The sequence below is a fragment of the Orbicella franksi genome, chromosome 3, assembly GCF_964199315.1.
Source record: "Orbicella franksi chromosome 3, jaOrbFran1.1, whole genome shotgun sequence".
NCBI classification, from domain to species: domain Eukaryota; kingdom Metazoa; phylum Cnidaria; class Anthozoa; order Scleractinia; family Merulinidae; genus Orbicella; species Orbicella franksi.
The window spans coordinates 29,530,414-29,551,856 of record NC_138147.1 but is presented as its reverse complement, the minus strand read 5'-3'; the positions used below and the strand labels follow the sequence as shown (position 1 = coordinate 29,551,856).

Here is a 21,443-nt window from a genome sequence, read left to right as displayed (position 1 = left end):
TTTGATTTTCTGTTTTTATTGGCTGATTGATTGTTTGTTAATTTTTACTATTTTATTTTTCAGTGGCGAAGAGTGACTGCTATCGGCACCCCTACAAGATATAGTGCATGTGATGTTGACTTAAAACAGTCTGATCCTCAGCCAAACAATTGGCTGTTAAGTGATCAAATCGCAGTCAGTGAAGCTAACAGGATCGATATCACTGTCCAGTGCAACATCAGAGGTTGTTCTACCTTCCCCAACATTGGAGGATATCACTGCGTGAATGTTTTTGACTTATACGTACACCAATCAGACCAGTTTATTACAGACTCGGATGTCTATCCTGACCCTCTCAGTAATTCAGTGGCGTATAAAAGAATAGCAGAAATTAATCAGACTACCTATAAAACAATAAGTGTCCTTGTTAAAGGAAAACACATTATTTTAGCATTCCATAATTATGGAGCCTGTAGTACTCTGTTCTCTGTTAAAGTCACGTATAACTTTTGCCAAGATGAAACGCTCAGTGACAGTTTGGTGTCACTGCCCAGGACTGTAGCGCCAGCAAATGATTCAGAACCCACTCGAGTTGAAGGAAACTGTGATAAAGATACTGTTCAAGTATCTGGCCGTTTGTACGTTCACTGTGAGAGTAATGGCGAGTGGAACACCACTGGACTTGAAGGAAGATGTATTTGTAAGGAAGATATGCAGAATAATGACGCGATATGCAAAGGTAATGTTGTTGCATTTACCATGCTCAGCCTGAAAATGTACGCGAGATTGACTGTTGCGTCGCATACAATACCTTTCATTTTCTTGGATGGCTCTATTTTGAAATGCGTTGAACACATTGTGGACTTGTAACTGGTAGCAATAATTAAAAGGTTGTTGGATCAACAAGTTAATGTGCTGTACAATAGATTTTATTTCCCTTTCTGCTATTCTTATCTCAGTTGGTGCATTCTTGTTTTAGCCTGTCCAAATGGAAAATATAACGACCAGACAGGTCTTAATTGTACAGGTAAGAAATACTACAAAATAAATTTGCGAGACATCATAATGGGACTCTCATATATTAAACAGGCTTAATTCGTATGGGTTATTGACCAAGTGGGACTACCCGCCGTGTCCCGCAAGAAAAATTTCCCCGAAAGGCATATAATAAATCCTTTATTGACTAAGCTTGTTCGGTCAAGATGGCTGGATATTGGCCAAGTTTTTTTTTTTTTGCGTGTTTATGGACCAAGACGGAGTCGAGGTCCATAAAATCGCAAAAAAAGAACGAGGCCAATATCCAGCCATCTTGACTGAACAAGCTTGGTCAATAAAGGATTTATTATATGCCTTTCGGGGAAATTTTTCTCGCGGGACACGGCGGGTAGTCCCGAGCGGCAAGATAGCTCCATCTTGCCCGCTTGGGTAGCCAATCACAACGCAGGATTTGATTCATCTTGCCCGCTCACGGAGCTAGCCCTGTAATAATAGAATGTATTACACTGTATGCATCAATTAATCGGGTATATTTTACAGTCTTGAGAATGCATCTGGGATTGTCTTCAATTTGTGAACTTAGGAGATCAGTCAGCTTATTCTATGAATTAAAAACACCATTACATACACTTTCTTCATAAAGTGTATTTTAAGCACCGAGGAAATTTTGGTATGCCTTATTTGCTGACTCGTTTGCACATTGAAGTACTAGCTAATAAATGGGTGAATTTTCTTGTTTTTAGTTCTGCCAACCGTCCCGAGGAACGTTACCCTTGCATTCGTTAACCAAAGTGTACTGGAGTTAAGATGGCTGCCACCCGCTAAAACTGGTGACCGGACTCATGTGTACTATGACGTCGATTGTCGTCAGCCATGTGACAATGACGACGACAACGAGTGTGTTGATAAAGAGTGCCGAAATGATGTCACTTACTTACCATATAAGGAAGATTTAGACATGGCAGAGGTGACGATAACAAACCTTTCGTCATTTGTGAATTACACTTTTAAAATCTACGCTAAAAACAGAGTGAGTGAAGTGGCGAAACGAAGACACGGAGTTGAAGGAAACTTTGCAGCAATCTCCGTAACGACTAATGGATCAAGTAAGTTTTTGACTTTTTTGGAAATTTACAATATGCTGTAAAATAATTTTCATCTCCTCTGCAAAGCATCTAACACAAATGATTGCTATTAATTTGATTTGCTTTGGTTCAACCCAAGCGTTTCTCAAGGGCAAGAACTTATTAAGATATACCACGGGACCGTTTAACCGCAAATGTACATGAATGCAACATGGCAGCATCATCGTTTAGTGAGAAATAAAAATTAAACCTGTGTATGTTACGACTGTTGACTCAGCGACGAAAATGTATTCAACAAGGCCTTCTCCAAATAAAAGCTAGTGCATGTAAAGGTGCATTTCTGAAATCGGCGTTTGTTTGGGATCCGGCTTTAAAATTAGAAAATACGTTACGCTTGGTCACCAAAGAAATTTCTTCGGTATATAACTTACGATTTTGCATTGATTGTGCTGCTCTCGACCAATCGGAAGCAAATCAGTTTTGAGTAACGTGCTGCAATAATTTGCTGTGGCCATGGTTTTAGAGATCACGCTTTGAACTTGATGTTCTTGATTGGTTTATTTTACATATTATAGTTCCTGGAAAACCAGAAGTATCGGTTGCACAACCGGAAGATGCCGTTATTGTGTCATGGATTTTAGAAGAAAAGAATGGCGTCATTAAAGATTATCACGTGACATACGTAAGAGAGGATGATTCTTCAGATATCAAGTCAAGAACTACTCAGGAAACTGAATTGCACTTTGAAAATCTAATGGAGGGAAAAACTTATGAATTCCAGGTAGGTAAAATTTGAATTCGTAGTTTGGTTAAGCCGTTTAACACGCCAGCAAGTAGATATTATCTTGAAGTTTTATGCTAAGAAAGCAAGCAGACAAGCAGGCAAAAACAAACAAACAAACAAACCATTGAAGCAAATTAAAGCGCATTGGTCTTTTTTTTTCCTCAGGTACTTGCAGTGAATAACATCGGTAAAGGACCTGCTGGGACAAAGACCTTTACACTTAGAACTGGTTCGTTTGTTGAAAATTTTAAAATAATTATCAAGTTAAGATTAACATAATTATTCCTGCTCTTTCTTGTAAACGATTTCACGTTTATCATTTTCCCCTCTAGTCTTGTTGAAACTAGAACAAAAACAATTCTTAGAAATGCCACAGATATCGCACTTCAAAGTAAAGACTGCCATTGATTCTGACATGGACTTTGACTTCAGCTTGACTTATTGGCTGATTAGGGTTGATATACCTTTTATCGCACGATTGATGACCTGTAATTAATACTTAATCATTTCTGTCTGATATATTACCACAGATGGATCGAAGGCGTTTGAGATAATTGCATTCAGTGCAGGAGGCGGAGGACTGGCGTTAATTCTTTTAATAATACTTGTTGTCATTATTATTCTCCGCAGAAGGTGGGTCTCTTAAATAAGTACCTTTTGGATTTGTTCCAGTCATTAAATTGATTTATTAAAGTTTAGGTCGAGACATCTACTGGTCCACCTTCCCTCGTAATACATCAATCTACCTATCTAATTACCTATCTAATTACCTAACGTATCTACGTAGATGAAACGTATCTACCTAACGTATCTACCTTCCTACTCACTTACTTACCTTCCTACCATACCTACTTGTCTACCTACCTACGCACTCACTCATCTACCTTAACCAACCAACTTACCTACCAACCTGCGTGCATACCTACCCACCCACCCACTTATCTACCTTAACCAACCAACCTACCTCTCTAACCACCAATCAATTATCGTTGCTTATCCAAATAAATGAGACTAACTTATATCTATGTGTCAACTTAATGCTTCAATGTGTATACTACTAGGAAGGGGCGAAAGAGTGTAGAGAAAGCCTATATGAAAAGCATTGAAATAGGTAGGTTCAAAAACGTCCATATTCTATATAACGCAATTAAGACGTCTGTACCGGTTAACCCGTGTTAGGTGCTAAAGAATCGACTATTAATGTATAAATTTGCCTCACTGTATAAAACGAGATGTTGCCATTAAGGAAAATAAGAAGACTTTCTGGAAGCTTTCTCGTGTTAAGTTCCATTAATTTCTTTCCACTCCGAACACATTCGCTCGAGATAACAATATTTTAGCAGATGCGCATTGTCAACGAAACTGCATACAAGTGTTGTAACTCTCAGTAAACGTCAATATTGCCTGCAATATTTTGTTTAAAGGAAGTGAATTACAAACTACGAATCCCATGGATCAGCGAAACCAGTATATCGACCCTGGAAACTATCTGGATTTAGTGGAACTGATATCGAAGTTTACGAATGAACTCGACAGAAGTGACACTAAACTAGAGGGAATGATTGGACAAGGTAGATATTACTCCTTAATACAATAGGCCAATTTCGATATAATAAAATGCTAACTTGGATCCGAGGCATGAGGAAATAAAACAAAATAAATTTTAAATTATTCATTCCTCGACTTCGATGTGATTTGTTTTGTTTTATTCCGCCAAGCCTCCGAGCCAAGTTAGAATTCTAATTTATCGAAATTGGCCTATTTTACTAGTACACTAATGCAAATGCTGCAGCCTGATTGGCTGAGCTGTTATACACTGTAAGCCATTACTGGGTCGTCCACATAATGGCGAAGGAGGCGTGATGGCCTCATGGTTAGTGCGCTAGTCTCCGGATTGCGCTGTCCGGGTTCGAGCCATAGCCAGGTATCTCAATTATTTTGCCCGTCACTGTTTCGATTGCTTATCCTCATGTTTTGTATTTCAGGAGAGTTTGCAGACGTGTACAAAGGCATACTTAAGACTCGAGAAGGCAAGAAGATTGTCGCTGTCAAAGTCTTGAGGGTAAGTTGATCTCTTTACGTTTGCTGCTTTAATCCTTTGGTAGAATTTTGTAGCAAAACTAAAAGCTGAGTTGTTAAACACTCAAACAACTAAAGTGCAAAAGATTATTCCTGTACTCAAAACAAGGCCCGTAAGAATATATGTAAAAAAACAATACAAGTTAAACTGATGTTACAACGCTGGTCTTCTCTTTCATTCCAGCCCGGTTCCAGCGAGAAAAACCAAAAGGACTTCTTGTCAGAAGCATCCATCATGTGTCAGTTTGATCATCCAAATGTTATCGGACTCATAGGAGTTGTTACACAAAGTAAGTGGTATATATAGAGAGAGAAAGTTGAAATTTTTAAAACATGGAGTGCGTGAAACAACGTAAGAATCTGAGTCCCAACATCAATTCGAAATGATGATCGGGTGCTCTAACCGGTGAGCTATAAAGAGTCATGGTGAGTTGGGCCATTTACAAGGTTCATAGTATGTATCAACTATGTATCACCTGTATGTTCTTATAATTCAAGGAAAATGAAACCTGCTGCAATTTCCCACCCCTCCCTCTCTTCTTTTGTTATGCTTGTCAGAATGTCCCAGATCAATCATCATCATTTGTCCGTTCTCCAAGTTATGGACTTGGCTGCAGTCTCTCTGCCCACAGGCTATCCTGTCCTCTTTAGCTTCTTCTCAGGCCCAATCCGCAAGTCAAAAAATAGGTCAATTCAATCAACCAACCAACCAATCAAGCGGTCAGTCAACCAATCAATGAATAAATCAATCAAACTTTTAAACAATCGATAAATAAATCAAACTACTCCAAGAGATCGTACCTTGATCTTCTCTTGATTAGCTTTATTATTTATTTATTTATTTAATCAGTTTATAATCAATTTGCATTTGTAGGCAGGCCGATGATGATTCTCACAGAATTCCTGGAGAGTGGTTCACTAGATCACTTCTTACAGGTACAGTTACGTTACTGAAGATCTTTCTTATGTTTGTGTTTTTGCTGGGTATTTTTGTTGCATCACATAAATTCCCGGAAAGTCCAATCCTCTTTGTTTGGGTGAGATGAAACTTTCAACAGTTAAAAACAAGTAAATAAGATTAGACTTACGTCTCCTCTGAAAGACCTCAAAGTGACTAATAAATGAACTAATAGAAAAGTCGAATTTCTTCTTTGTAGAAACGTAAAGGACAGTTGACGAGCCTTCAGTTGATAGGAATGGCTAGGGGCGTGGCCTGTGGAATGGTGTATCTTTCCGATATGAACTTTATTCATCGGGTAAGTATATACATGGTAAAGATAGTGTACTACTAACCATCAGTTCTGCGATCGACTTAGCTAAGCTACTAGTACCCATGGAATGGGCGGTGCGGTGGCCTAATAGTAAGCGCGCTGGTGTTTGATCGAGCGGTCCTGGTTCGAGTCCTGGCCGAGGTCATTGCGATGTGTTCTTGCGCAAGACAGTTTACTCTCACAGTGCCTCTCCCCTCACAAGTGTGCAAATGGGTACCGGTTAATTTAATGTTGGGGGTAGCCCTACAATGGACCAACATCCCCAGAGGACTTACACCCCAGGGGATGGTAGAAATACTCCTAGTCGCTGCATGGTACGAAAACTGGGATAAACTGCCTGATGGGCCATTTGAACCGACGCAGACGTAAAATAGTCAGGGAGCCTCTTTTAATATTATCACCATTTTTACATGACGAAAAAGTTCCACTCATTATCTGAGTGCTTTGAAGGATTTCGTGAGTCTCCAAGGCAGACTGGATTGTTTTAATACTTGATAAAAGGTTACGTCTGTATTGCGCATATCAGAAAAACAAAATTAACAGGCGATGGGGCGGGGGAGGAGGGGGGGGGGAGCGCAATCGTCGTATCATGTACGTAGCATGGTGACATAGTTGGGCAAATTGATGTTGATATCCCTTAGTCAAAGTTTAATCCAAACCTAATTTGTCAATTAAACTCACTAAACTGTTTTAAATGTTTCCTGTGGTTTAGGATCTCGCAGCTCGTAATGTGCTTGTTGGTGAAAACATGCTGTGCAAGGTGTCTGATTTTGGTCTTTCAAGAGAGTTACATGCTAAAGACGATCAAGAGCCACTGGATTACGAGACTCAGGTACATGCTCAAGTTTTTCAATCAAAACTGCGAAACCGAGTTGGTTAGATAGTTCAGTTGGTAGAGCACTGCAGCGGTATTGCAGAGGTCATGGTTCGAATCTCGTTCAAGCCTGCATTTTTTTTCAGGCTATGATTTCACAACGGCTCAAGTTGTGTGTATATATATAACTGCTATTATCAATCACACGTTCATCATAATCTTCCTCCGCAGTTCAGATGTATGATCTTCCATATATTTTCTTGTAATTATTCTAGTAATATCTGTATTGGATTGTTGTAATGCAGTGGCACACCTCGAGAAGACCCTACATCAACTGCCTAAAAAGAAAAAAAAAAAAAAACAGAGAAGGAAACATGGGGATGTTAATGAGATCAGCAAGCTTCTTCGTCGTGGCCACTTCAATAGTTTAAAAGAAGCTTTAAACATTCTCTGTTGCATAAATCACGCACATAAGAAAATGAGACAACTAACTAACAGTGTAATGCCTTATTCTGTCAAGAGTAATGACCTTTAAACTGCCTTTCTGTGGGATTGACTTGTATAAGCCTTTCTGAAACCCGAACAGTAACTGTTTCTTGCTTTCGTTGTTTTTCTTGCACGTTCCTTAGTAAATACTGTATTTCGTTTCTTAACATTAAATCGTGTTTCTTTTGATTACCCCAAAGGGAGGTAAAATTCCCGTTCGTTGGACCGCACCCGAGGCGCTTAAACATCGAACGTTCAGCTCTGCTAGTGACGTGTGGAGTTTTGGTGTTTTGCTCTGGGAGATCATGACTTTCTGTGATAGACCTTATGGAGAATGGAACAACTACGATGTAAGTGATGTGTAACCTCGCTGCAAAAAATTCTTGAAACGAGGAGATAGCGTCGTGAAGGAAATTCTTGTCGCCCAGGCTCATTGACTCAATTACAAACTCATTCACTCCCTAACTTGCTAAATGACTGAATCCCTGGGTGACTAACTGTCTGACTAAATAGCTGACGGAATGGCTGGCTGGCTGGCAGACTGACTAGCCCGGCGACCGTCTGACTGTCTGACAGGCTGGCTGACTGGTTGACCGACTCTCTAGCTGAGTGACTGACTGATGACTGGTTCACTGACTGACTGACTGGTTGACGGACTCTCTAGCTGAGTGACTAACTCATGATCATAGTTGTACGCCCGGAGGGGCTTGGGGTGCTGCAGCCCTCTCCTCCCCCCCCCCCCCCCCCCCCCACAATTTCGGCAAGTCAGTGTTTTGGGGCAACAAGAGAAATTTGAGGAACGGGTTTTTAAAACGCTTCCATTTGTTTCGAAACATTACAATGCTACTGACAAACAGAATAACAATACTGGTAACCAATATACAATAACGTGAGACTTAATACTCAAAAATAGTGCGAATCAGCATTTTCTTAACACCCCTTATTTTTTCGTGTCTCAAATTGTCACTGGACAAAAGCTTTATTTTTGTAAGAATCCGAAATTTTTTTCATTCTCAATGTCAACTTAACTTTTAAGCATTTACGGGTCCCTCGATAACGTGCTTTCTGAGCTTAAGATCAGGTTCAGTGGAAACGACCAGGAAATACTCTGTGCTTTGGGAGATATGTGTCACAGGGAAACGCCTGATAAAGAAAGCTTCCCCCGCATCGCTAAATTTTACGAAAACGACGGTGAGATTCTGGAAGGTGAGCAGAAAATATACGCGAGTTTTCGTCGTTAGCGCGGGTTCCACTGACTCACGACTGTTTCAGAAATACTGCAGACAACGCATGAGAACGGAAAATTTGATACGTTGCCAGAGTTTTCTAATGTGGTGAATATTATTGTGGTGATACCTGCTACATCATGTTCTGCAGAGCGCGGATCATTCAGTACGATGCGCAGAATACCACCGCAACAACATATGGGGCAACAGCGTGTCAGTAACATTAAAAGTAACATTAACATTAAAAGGAATACGGCCAACTCTGAACTAAACAATGACATGGATCGTATATTTGATATTTTCGGCCCTCGTAATTTCTTAACGTGGTCTATATGATAGATCAAGAGCTGATTCTCATTGTGGATTGAAATGTAAGATTATTTTCACTGCATATTCAGGCCAATGTTAGTCAATCCTGTGCCCCTCATTTGTACTCGATTGTTTTAGAGAAATTTGGGCAACTTGCGAAAATTTTTTGCATGTGAAAGTGATTCACCGCTACCCCTGGAAAAAATTGCCTGTACGCTTATGGACTGACTGTTGACTGACTGACTGACTGATTGACTGACTGACTGACTGCCTGCCTGCCTGCCTGCCTGCCTGCCTGCCTGCCTGCCTGACTGACTGACTGACTGACTGACTGACTGACTGACTGACTGACTGACTGACTGGCCACTTACTTAGTGACTTATTCACTGTAGTTGTTGTTTAACAGTATAAAACTCGGACTATTTAGAAACGTATTCCTTCCCATTTCGATGAGCGTGAGAAGATAAGTTACTACTTATTAATCCGTTACCCATGTTGATTTTAAAGTCTTTGCTGTAGACAGAGCAATACGTTATTCTGGAGTTCTACTGTAGTCGATTGGACACTTTAACATACTCAAGTATTAATGAAACGTCACAGCTTTAACTTGAAATAATGTCTCCTATCTTGGTTTCACTGGAACAAGGTGCTGCGTGTTTACAGAAATTTATTATATGACTTGCGTTTGTAGCCGGTATAACACGCTCTGATTGGCTAATACTAGGGCATTATTCTCCCGTAATGCCAACGGGCCGATTACGGGTCTGCAAAAACTTAACCAAGCAAAAAGCCGTGTAATAAACTACTTATTAACCTCGATCGTTCAGTCTTTACGAGAAGATCTCAAACCTCGGAAAATCTCCTTGCCGGTCGCTCGGTCAATACGGCAAGGTCTCGGTCTGAGATTTTCCCGTAAAAACCTCATTCTCGCTTAGTAAGTAGTTAATAGTCAATAAGGACCAGACTATTTAAAACCTTAAATAGCGCTTTGAAGTCTTTGAAAGGAACTCAGTCACGGCATTTTGAGTTATTTTGGCCACGTACAAAAGTACTTTTAAATTGAAGGGAACCTGAAAATATAGTAGTTTGCCAAGATACAAAACATCAAAGAGATAATAATAATTAACAATACAGCTCGAGGAACAAGGGTGGTTATAATTAAGGATTACCACGGATTGCAAACGACGAACGTGAAAATTTTAGGTTATACTTTCCAAGATGCGTAGCTTCTTTAACTCGTTTATCGTGTTTTTTAAACAGGTTATCAACAGAGTACAATTTGGATACAGATTGCAGTCTCCTCAGGTGCGGAAAATTGGTTAACGTTTGTTTTGCAATTTTTAACATTTGATGGGTGTGTAAAAGCTGAAGTTAGTCAGGGACGTGTAGAAAGGGCACGACTGTACCTCCACTGTTTTACGCTTTCTTTGCTATTTCTAAAATTTTAAATTTTACGCATCGCATATGAAGTGCTGCTAGTGTTGAAGTTATCGTTTTTTTTTGGTTGTAAAAGGACTACATGTTTGCTGCCAATATAGAAATAACTGAAAGCAAAAATCTAAGGACTGCTGATTTGGATGAGTTACACCAGGCAATCTATCCTTAAAAGTGTCCCTGAATAATTTGTTTTACAAATTTAGCTTATTCTATTCATGAGCCACACCTCGATCCTGACGTTATCGACGTCGATGTAATCCACCACAAATTAATGAGAATCCACCTCAAAAAAGAGGTTTTTTCCAATGGCCCATGTATCCCTACTTTATGCGTCTAATTATATCAGATTTTGGACTGATGATTTCTTGTAAGTTTTTATATAACTACTTTTATGTGCTTCAATTCCGGTCTGTGAATTAACTAATTAATTTGCTTGGTTATTTCCTATCGCAAGGGCTGCCCGAAAGTTCTGTATTCCTTAATGTTGGATTGCTGGGGGAAAGACAAAAGTAAACGACCCAAGTTTTCTGACATCGTTAGTCGCTTTGATGCACTAATTCGATCCCCAGAACTTCTAAAGGATTATGTCTCATCGTCTCTCCCAGATACGTAAGTACTATTTAATATGAATATATGAATTTTACACTGGAGGTGGCCTTGTGATGGACTCGCATCCCATCCGTGGGGGAGTAGTGGTGCATCAGAAACCGGAATAAACTCCGGCCTGATCGGCCACTGCCATGAAGAAGACTTAACTTTTAACTTCAACCTTGGCCATAATGCATTAAAAAATAAATGAATAAAGAAAGACATAAAAATACAGTAATCACCAAATTTATACTATAAAACACTTCACTGTTCTCGTCATTGTTTTCTTTGCGTACTGGAAGAGAGGTCACATTTCTAAAACCCTTAGAAAATCTCCTTTGATAACTATTTACCCTGCACTGATCTCAATTTGAGTCGGTTAATGAAGATACTAAAGCTAGGGTGGTTCTGGAAATATTAGAGACATTTAACACCATGCCAAGGTTTCCATGTAAACGGCAAACAGCAAACGGCAGTTTCGGGTTAGGCGCCGGTTTGGCGTTAGACGTTTGTGACTTCTATCTGTTTAGTTACAGAAACATAAAGAATAATTTCACTTGAAGATGCCGCCATGTTCAATTTCCAGACAATAGCAGTGTTTGATTTTCAAATGGCAACAGAAAGTCCTGTTTTTACTCATCGGCTAAAAATTATATCTAAGCATGTACTACTGGCTTACTAAATTTCTTACTGACGACGTGGTATAAACAGAAATTCGGGATAAAAAAATTGTTCAGGTAAATCACTTACGTGCAAACCTACTTCTCGGCGTCGAAAACCCGCGTAGAGAACTCCAAACGTGACCGCAGCGCTTAGTTAAGTGACTTCTAGCGGTTTGCCGTTTGAGATTTCCGCTGAAAACCTTGGTGCTAAATGTCACTATTAGATTCGTTCTTGTTACAATAACAGTGCCTACTGGTATTACATGTCAGTCACTAGCCTGCGAACGCAGACGTATTTCCGGCTGTGGCTTGTCTCCGCCGAAAATAACGTCTGCGAACCCGAGCCAGGAAACGGTTTCTGTGACGCAGGAATTTTAAGCCAATCACAGTTTAGCTCAAGTAGCCCCAGAACTACTACGCGAGGAGCACTCGAGTTTCATTCTATCATGGAATCTGATTGGCCAAAGAGAAACAAAAGTCATTACCTCACAGAAATCGTTTCCTGGCTCGGGTTCGCGGACCCTATTTTCGGCGGAGACAAGCGACAGCCGGAAATACGTCTGCGTTCGCAGGCTAGTCAGTCACTATCAAAGCCATTATAACGACAAGGACACAATAACAACAATAAAACAACGACGACGCCTAGTCAAGTCGTTTCTTTATAATTTTACCTGTTTTTATTACTTTCAGATCTATCGAGGTCAATTTACCAGAATTTCAGTCCGTGGACGACTGGCTAAAATACATCAACATGGAGAAGTATTTGGAAACATTCCAAGCTAATGGCGTCAACACCCTCAACAAGGTCGCTCAGCTGAATGAAGGGGATTTAAACGAAATAGGAATTAAGTTGGCTGGACATCGAAATAAAATGAAAAAGAGTATCAAGGCTATGAATTCACAACGTCACAACAAGGGCATGGATGAAGAGGAAGCCGCAAAATAGACGGGAGAGAAAACGTGGCTGATTGGAACAAATGTTTGCTATAAGAACCAAAAATTATACGAAAGAAGTGTAATTGTTATACTTTAAATTTGGTTCTTTTGATCAAACAACTGATAAAGTTAAAGTTTTTAGATAAAATTTTTTTTTTTTAGTTAACATTGAAGAACAGTAGCTCTTTTTAAATCATTTTTATTGTGGATTTTAGTTCAGTTTTTATCGCAAACTTATTCATTACAAAATAGTAAAATTAATACAGATAGTAAATAGAAAATAGCAAAGAGGAATTTCAAATTTGACGAGAGGTAAATCTTTAAGAAAAAGGATCAGTAAAAATGCAAAACGCACCAAAAGAAAAGAAAAGAAACGAAATGCGATAATGCTGATACTGACAGTGTTAAACACTCACTGTTAAAGTTCGTTTTAGGAGCGAGGGTCGTTTCGTCTCACTGACTGAACTATAATTATGGGAAAACCAGGAAAAATGAAATAAAAACTGCGAACCAGCGTGTTCGAGTGTTACCATGTACATTCTACTCCATCTTCATCCTCAGTGTTTTCTGTCCAAATGCGGTTGGCTCTAAAACCATTAGTCTGAGATTTCCAAATCCATCTAAAATTGTTTCAGTACGCTTTCGAAATCAACCCAGAAATAGGTCGCAAATCCTTCTTAAGAGAACGAGAGAAAGGCAATGCAGTCGTAATAATACACTTTATTTTTTCTTCCAGCTTCACAGCGGTCCGGGTCCAAAATCCTTGAATCTGATTGGTTAATCGCGCGCGCTCCAGCGGTCCTGATTATCCTATCCGGACCCTGGTTACGGACCACTCCGAAATTCCCAAGTTTGGCAACGTTTCGAGCTTTTTGTTACACCATAAAACAGCGTATAATGTAAAAAATCTACAAAGAGTCAAAGAAAGCAGCAAATAAAGCCATTTTCGATTTTTCAAGCCGTGCGTTTCTTTTTCATTAGCATCTATTTTTCTCACATAAGCGACATTTTCGGCCGAAAACTAACCTTTTTAAACGCACTTTTTCCCCACACTGTGTCACTTTATTTAAAATCAGCCCTACAATCTCTGCAAACGCTACCGGCTTTTTTGCCCGAATGTCAAACGCAGGCGTACGCCAGATTTGAACTCAACGGTTTTAATTAAAATTGAACACAAAAGTTGCTTTCAAAGCAATACCGTAGAGAGAAAATAGACACGTTATTTGCCGGCCTTGCTCGGCCCGTATTGGTAAAAGCCATGCCCTTGGGCGCAGTTTTTCCCAATATGGACCTCCCGGCCGGCAAATAACGTGTATACATAACTGCTTTACAGGTGCTCCATCATGACCGATTCTTGGGAAGAAAAACCTCAGAAGAGACCAACGTTCCGATGGCTTTGCTCTGCGGTCAGAAGACTTCTGGATGACCACAAGGTTTGTAAAGTTCTTTAACATGTGTCAGTGTAGCACACACAGCAGAAATGGATACTCACTGTTAAAGCTGTTGTCTTGTTGAGCAATTTGTGTGGCTTTTATCCACCTTTCCTTTTGGGGGGTAAGAGAGGAGGGGATAAATATGAAGCATATCTACCAAGACAAAGTCGAGCTAGATGTTCGCGGCCAATTTTCACTGGGCCTGAGGTGGCATTATGCTACCAAATCACTAACAACGTACTTTAGTCTTAACGCGGCCTGTCAAAAACAACGATTGCTTGCCCATTTGCACATCAATGTTAGGTGTTAAACAAATAAGAAGCTTCGGCCTGAATCAGGAACAAAAATTCGACCACTCTATCCGAAACAGTTTGAAATAACTGACGAATTTCGGCCCAGAATGAAGCATTGGCAGTCAGAGAAGAACGATACAATTGTATCATCACTTCTGTTGACTGTTTTGAGCTTTATGAACTCTGAACTCACCCCTCTCGCCTTAGTACGAGTTCTTGTCCGCGCGCGTAACTTCAGGTGATTTTAACTAGCCAATCGTGGCTCAGAATGTGCTCGCGCGTACATTTGAACTTCGCTGTCGTAATTTTGCAGATTTTCATCTTTGTTGTATTTTCTTGCCGTGTTTTAGATTTTAGTCCAGCCTTGTCGCTGTTTTTGGAGTTTTGAGTCTAGCTTCTTCACCGTTTTTAGCCATTGTGATTAGTCGTTTATTGTATTTTCCGGATTACGTGGCTGGTTCATTAAATAGTTCGTTTATTTGGAGTTTGAGCCTACAATTCACTGAATACAATTCGCAACATTGACTCCCTTAACCGTTACACTGATCAGCAGAGACACATAAAGGTCGAAGGTGTAATCTCTTTATCTATCTATTCTTTGATTTGCAGACATATGTGAATTTGGAAGTTTATGATGACAAGGATTATGTTAATTTTGACGTGGTGACGTAGAACGATTGACGGAGGATCGTGACTATATGGAGAAGACACGTCATTTGACTGAAGAAATATAGTGTTGACAAGTTTCATTTTATTCAAAAAGTTTAGTAACACCCATCAAATCGATTGCTAAGGAAACCGTGTATAGCATTTCCACTACAGATTGTTTGCAAAATTCTCATCCGATCTGGCATGATAAACATTTGCTACTTCCTGGACAGAAGGCTGAATATATTGCATAATGCCTAAACGGCACCCTTTCTGAGTGTGGATAACGCCATCCAACGGGTAAATCACTGGAGAAAGGTTGACGACACAAACTTTGCCATCCCAGCACTAAATACATAGTGATTTATCCAGTGGAGAGCATTATCCAAACTTTCACCAACCAGCTATCTTAAGCGCTGTAAAAGTTAGAACATCCCGGAGACTCGTAGCTAATTTGTATAGGTAATCATATGGTTTCGAGTTCAATTTGGAATTAATTTGCACGAGTGAGTTTTTCAAAAAGCTGAAACTGCACGAGCCGCTTCGGCGAGTGTAATTTCAGCTTTTTGAAAAACTCACAATTGCAAATTAACTCCAGATTGAACGAGAAAAACCGTATGATTACTTATTAATAATATAAACATGAAAAAATTCGCGCTGAGGAAGTGCCGGAAGATCTTTCTTGAAGCCATTTTTTTCTCATTTGAGAAAACGTTTTTCAAAGTTTCAGCACAAAATGTTCGTCATCATTTTACGTGATATCATTTTCTTTGAAAAGTTTCTGTTTTCTTTCAGTCAATCATAATCCAGAATTTCGATGTGTAATTTGCACTGGTGTTACACTTGAACTGCACTACTCTTAGCCAATCAGAATCGAGTAATTTTTTTCGTGTGTATTATTAACCTGTTTATGATATAAAAAAGAATGCTATACTTAGTACATAACAAAACTTCGAATAGAAGACGTCGTTCGCGCGAGTGTCACGTGCACGAAGTACATTAGGCAGATCATGTAATAATAGCGGAGCTTCCGCGCGCCGGAGCCCCATACCTTAGAGAATTTGGTAGCCCATCGAGCCGAGAAGTTTTGGTTGTCACGTGCTTGTCCGTACAACGTCTGTACGTGCGCCACTTGCTCTTTGCGTGCACGAGTTTTGGAAGGTCCTTTATATTACCACTTTTGGCCTGAAAAGGGAAAAAAAAGGTCCACACACTGTTAAAGAGGTACCGATGAGGAACATCAGGGGTTAGGGAGACATAAAAAACCTTGCCTAGTGAAGATTAACTCGAGAATGTTTGCCTGTTTAGTATGTTTAGTAAACACTGTGGAAAAATGGTTTATAATTATTCGTTGATCGATCGAACGATTAGCTCATTATAGTCTTCACAACATTGGCGTTTGTTGAAAGTTTCTTCCCGGGCGATTCACGCAGACTGAGGCCAATTGCGGTGAACGACTTTTTGTTGTAGAAACTGCCGTCGTGTTTTCTAAAACTGGTCACGTTTGCTTGCGACTCTCACCAGCTGCGTGAAAAGCACTTACTAATTACTTACTTATTAATCCCTTCTAAATGCATTTCTTTGCATATTTTTTATGGAGAGTTCCTCATTTTGTTTCTTAGGTTCTTTCGGTGTGGTGAAATGCTTATTGGTGAATTTCTGGTAATTTGATAATCATATAGGACAGACAAAGCTATGACTGCAATGCTGTCGGCAAAAATTAATATTCAAATTACGCTTTAGCGTGAATAATTGACTTGAACACCGCACGTCTTTGAAATTTTGCATGTTTTTTGGCTTCTAAATTCATTTCTTGGCTTTATCTTCAATAATTATCATTGTTATATACCCAGACTTTCACTCAACAGAACGAGCACTGCGATTTGTTGATTCTTGGTCACGTGCCCCTGATCAAGTTCAAATGTATCCCGACCGGGATACAATTGCACAGTTGTTGCCCACGCGCCGAATACTACAGCACGTGATCAGTGGGTGACTAACTTAAAAATGGCATGATCTTCAGCACGTGCTCGCGTCAGCTTGATTGACGGGAGCAACACAGCGGTCAAACATCGGGCATGCGCAAATTGATGCATTTTTTGGCAGCTGATAGAAATCCACACATATGAGGACTTCACAATCTTTATTTCCTTCAATCTGAGGACTGTATATCTTCACAATCTTGGTACAATCTTGAACTATCAAGGTAAACAATCTTTTTGAAACACTCGTGCTTTTCTCTCTCATTCACAATCAACATCTCCTCCATTCTCACTCTCAAGCACATGACTCATCTGTCAATTAACTTGAAGCTAAGCACGTGACCAGATACGTAACTCTACGCATAACGCAATGCGTAACGCCAACTACGGATTTCGGACACTCTCCCCCCTCTTGACTTGTATGAGTCAAGAATACAGCCACAAGGTCAGTCGTTTTCCTTATTTGCCAGGCTGCTTATCTTTCTAGCCGCATCCAAAGCTGCCACTCTGCGAGGCCGACTGCTCCATTGCAAATTTGCTGGTTGCGCTCGATTTCTGTCTTGTCTCTTACCTGCATTCGGCCCAGCATGAACTTCAATCGGATACAATTTCTGAACAGGCCTAGTTATATGAACATCCCTCCCTTTGGTGATTACCCTCACATGTGCCCCTCTTACCTCTTTGTCGCGTCCACAAATCAACCCTTCTACCACTCCCATCTTCCAGAGGCCTCTCTTCACTCCATCTTCATGTACTACCACGACATCTCCTTCCTTAGGCGATCTTCCTTTCCCAGCAGTTTTGTTTTCATGACTCTCCCGTAAGGCAGTTAAATATTCCCGTTGCCACCTCTTCCAAAAATGTTGCAGCTTCTTAGTCAGGTACTTGTGCCTCCTGGTATATGTTGCACTACTTTCTCCAAACTCTTCTTCTGACTCTAGTACCTCTGGCAATGACTGAATCCTTCTTCCATGTATCAAATGGGATGGGGTAAGAACCTCCTCTGATGGGTTGTTGTCATCGTAAGTCAGGGGCCTTGAATTAAGGGTACCTTCAACCTCCACAAGGACTGTCAACATCTCGTCAAAGGAAAGTCTTGCATTTCCAATGACCTTTCTCAAGCATCGTTTAACGCTTTTCACCATCCTTTCGAAGAACCCTCCCCACCATGGGGCCTTTGCTACGTTGAAACGCCACTCGATACCTTTGTTTTCTAGTTCTGCTCTTACCTCAGGATGTCGAAAAAGTGTGCGTATCTCTCTCTCTGCTCCTTTGAACGTCTTTGCATTATCAGACACGATCAAGGTGGGAGTTCCTTTTCGCGCGGTGAACTTCCTCAGACACCTCAGAAATGTAGGAGTCGAGAGATCTTCCACTAAGTCCAAGTGCAGTGCCCGAGTAACACAGCATGAGAATAAGCAGACATAAACCTTCTTTAACTGCTTACCTCGTCCTTTGACATACATTGGCCCAGCAAAATCTACCCCAACCTTTGAGAAGGGCGGGGCCGGATTGACCCTAAATTCTGGTAAACTCGCAGTCGCTGGTTGGGTAAATGCTGTACCCTCCCACTTCTTGCATGTCACGCACCGGGACAATATCTTCTTCACAACTTGTCTCCCCTTGGGAACCCAGAATTTGGTGCGCAGTTCTGCAAGAGTACTCTTCACTCCACAGTGAAGGACCTTCTTGTGACATCTTTGAATTTCTAGGAATGTCAGGTGGTGGTCTTTGGGTAAAATTATTGGCTCCTTCGCTTCCGCAGGCAAATCAGCATACTCTAGCCGTCCCTTGCATCTTATCACACCCTTACTGTCTTCAGTAAGACCAAACTTGTTAGAAAGCTGCTTGTAGTTCTCTTGACACTTTAACTCTCTTTGTGCTGCTTTTATCCAGTCAATCTCTGCCTCCGTCAGCTCTTGCAAGGATAGCGGTCCATGCTTCCTCTCTGACTTTGTCTTCTTGGCCACATTGAAGCAAAACCGTTTAAGCCACGCTGTCACTCTCAAAACCATCCTTATGCAACTGTACTTGTCAATTTCAATGACTTTGTCTATCCCCACAACCAGGTCAGTTCGGGTCACAAGGATGCTGGTCGTCCTCTCTTGTTCTTGACTTTCAGTGGTAGGTGACACTGATCCCTCTGAAGGCCAACTCTCTTCTGACTCTGTTAACCAAGCCGGACCTTGCCACCACAATACATTCTGCTTTAAACCGGATGCAGACATTCCTCTCGACCCAATGTCCGCAGGGTTCTCTCGACTTGGACAGTACCTCCAATCTCCATTGTCACTCAGCTTCAAAATTTCGTTCACACGGTGCTTGACAAATTGTTTCCATTCCCCTCTGTTCATAATCCAGAACAAGGCAGTCTGACTGTCCAGCCACAGTTTCGAACGCTTAACACTCTGCTGCGAGGCAACAGCACCTTCAACATTGACCATAAGTTTCACTAGTATAAGTGCTGCCATAAGCTCTAGCCTTGGAATTGACAGCTCCTTCAAGGGTGCCACTCTTGTCTTTGAAGTCAACATTCGTACATATCTACCTACCTGGGTTCTATAAACAAGGTACACCACACCACAGTAGGCCTTCTTACTTGCATCTGCGAACCCATGCAGTGAGCACTCCTCCACCTCCTCATGAGGGTGGTCATAAACACAGCGTTTTACATCAATCCTATGACAGTCAATGAGGCCCTTAATCCAATCTTCCACGCCCTTCTTGACCCCTCCCTCCAGCTGTTCGTCCCATCCACACTTCTGACGACAGATCTCTTGGAATATAACCTTGACACTCACTGTAACCGGACTAATAAGTCCCAAGGGGTCATAGACTCCTGCTAGTAGCCTTAATGTATTCCGCTTAGTGGCAGGTAAGCCTTCGGCACGCTGCGCAATCAACGTCAGATCAAGAGTGATGACATCAGCTTCGTAATCCCACTCGCATCCTAACACCTTCTGGCCCTTGCTTCCCAACTTCATGCCCACAGAAGACTTAGCATAACTGATGTCTTCCTCTGTCACCACATCTTGTTTATCATCAATCTGGGTTTTTGTTGCCATTTTGGCCCTTACCTGTGAATCATTTGTCAGCCATTTCCTGAGTTTGAAACCTCCTTCGGCCATTCGACTCTGAGTCCTCTGGTACAACTCCATACCTTCCTGTGATGTCGCTCCACCACCAACAAAATCATCAACATAAAACGAATCCAACAACTTAGCTACAAACCTTGGGTCCGAAATTTCATACCTTTTGACATGATGTCGGAGTGTAGCATTCAATAAAAAGGGTGATGCATTCAGTCCAAATACAACCCTACAAAACCTGTAGACAACAACTTGCGACAAATCAGGGGGTTTCTCCACCCACAAGAAACGCAGACAATCTCTATCCTCTGGGTCAACTTCCACATTTAAAAAAGCCTTTTCAATATCCCCTACCAGGACCACTCTATTTTCCCTGAATCGGAGCAAAATGTTGTAAAGCAAGGGGGTCAGAGGGGGTCCAACATGCAAACAATCATTCAAACATGCGACACTCTTACTTTCTTTCGAGGAAGCATCATATACCACTCTTACCTTGGTAGTAGCTGACTCTTGGCGAACAACTGCTTGGTGAGGCAAGTAATGAATCTTGGGGGCCTTTTCCAACTCTACTACCTTTTCTATCACCCCCACTCGTAGCTGGTCTTCTATGATGTTCCCATACTCCTTGAGAATCTCAGGATCCTTCTCTAGTCTTCGCATCTGAGTTTTAAGACGATACAGACTGGTTCCATAATTACTGCGAAGTTCCGGGTGCCCCTCCTTCCAAGGTAAGCGAACAGAGTATCTGGTCCCATTGAATGAGATGCTATTTTCAAATGACTCATGAACCTGGTCAGTAATCTCTCTAACACCCAGTGTCTCCAGATCCCACAATCTTCTAACATCTTCTAGACTTTCTTGCTCTTCAACAGAGCTTGCAATGAAATTTATCTGGGTGAAGTGTACATCACTACATGTGTCTTGGCCCTTCATGGGCCCTGACAAGACCCACCCCAACTCCGTTTCTACAGCAACGGGCTCGTCAAACTTACCCCTAATTGTGCACCCTTTCTGAAAATGCCACAAGTAGTCTGCCCCAATCAATACATCTATAGCCATCTCATCCCTTCCCTTATTTACATCAGAGAACCAAATCCCTTTCAAGTGGGGGTAGTCAGATTTTACTAATTCTACATGGGTATTTGGTATACTAGAAATTTCTGGAACTACGTATGCCTCCATGTTAATGAAACTCTCCCCCCCTATAGGACTCACCTTGACTTGGACGACGTCCCTTAGCTTCATATCCCTTGAGCGTTGCCCAAATGTACTTATTGCAAGCCAGTCTTGCCTGGTTACAGGAAGCCGCGCAAGCCGAGCAACTCCAGCTGCGACAAAGGAACGAT

General features: G+C 41.1%; 3 protein-coding genes across 7 annotated transcripts in view; 2 read left to right on the top strand and 1 right to left on the bottom strand.

The window, feature by feature from the left end:
- LOC145481830 (ephrin type-B receptor 1-B-like) overlaps positions 1-12,934 on the top strand; it is a 46,139-nt gene extending 33,205 nt beyond the window's left edge. For both annotated transcript variants that reach the window (XM_081460375.1, XM_081460374.1), the window contains exons 3-19: positions 64-718; positions 959-1,006; positions 1,719-2,081; positions 2,636-2,841; positions 3,010-3,073; positions 3,375-3,477; positions 3,906-3,955; positions 4,269-4,415; positions 4,830-4,906; positions 5,108-5,213; positions 5,798-5,859; positions 6,081-6,179; positions 6,907-7,026; positions 7,695-7,844; positions 10,290-10,334; positions 10,921-11,075; positions 12,407-12,934. In XM_081460375.1, coding sequence (XP_081316501.1) covers positions 64-718; positions 959-1,006; positions 1,719-2,081; positions 2,636-2,841; positions 3,010-3,073; positions 3,375-3,477; positions 3,906-3,955; positions 4,269-4,415; positions 4,830-4,906; positions 5,108-5,213; positions 5,798-5,859; positions 6,081-6,179; positions 6,907-7,026; positions 7,695-7,844; positions 10,290-10,334; positions 10,921-11,075; positions 12,407-12,662 — 2,706 coding nt within the window. In that variant the 3' untranslated portion in view covers positions 12,663-12,934. The remainder of the gene's footprint in view (positions 1-63; positions 719-958; positions 1,007-1,718; positions 2,082-2,635; positions 2,842-3,009; positions 3,074-3,374; positions 3,478-3,905; positions 3,956-4,268; positions 4,416-4,829; positions 4,907-5,107; positions 5,214-5,797; positions 5,860-6,080; positions 6,180-6,906; positions 7,027-7,694; positions 7,845-10,289; positions 10,335-10,920; positions 11,076-12,406) is intronic.
- Positions 12,935-12,969: 35 nt separating this feature from the next.
- Positions 12,970-21,443, top strand: part of LOC145481839 (ephrin type-A receptor 7-like) — a 52,163-nt gene continuing 43,689 nt past the window's right edge. For all 4 annotated transcript variants that reach the window (XM_081460390.1, XM_081460388.1, XM_081460389.1 and 1 more), the window contains exon 1: positions 12,970-14,085. The gene's annotated coding sequence lies outside the window, so the exon portion shown is untranslated. The remainder of the gene's footprint in view (positions 14,086-21,443) is intronic.
- LOC145481826 (uncharacterized) overlaps positions 15,052-21,443 on the bottom strand; it is a 10,928-nt gene continuing 4,536 nt past the window's right edge. Inside the window, exon 1 of the mRNA XM_081460370.1 lies at positions 15,052-21,443. This exon is cut by the window's right edge and continues 4,536 nt beyond it. Coding sequence (XP_081316496.1) covers positions 17,455-21,443 — 3,989 coding nt within the window. The 3' untranslated portion in view covers positions 15,052-17,454.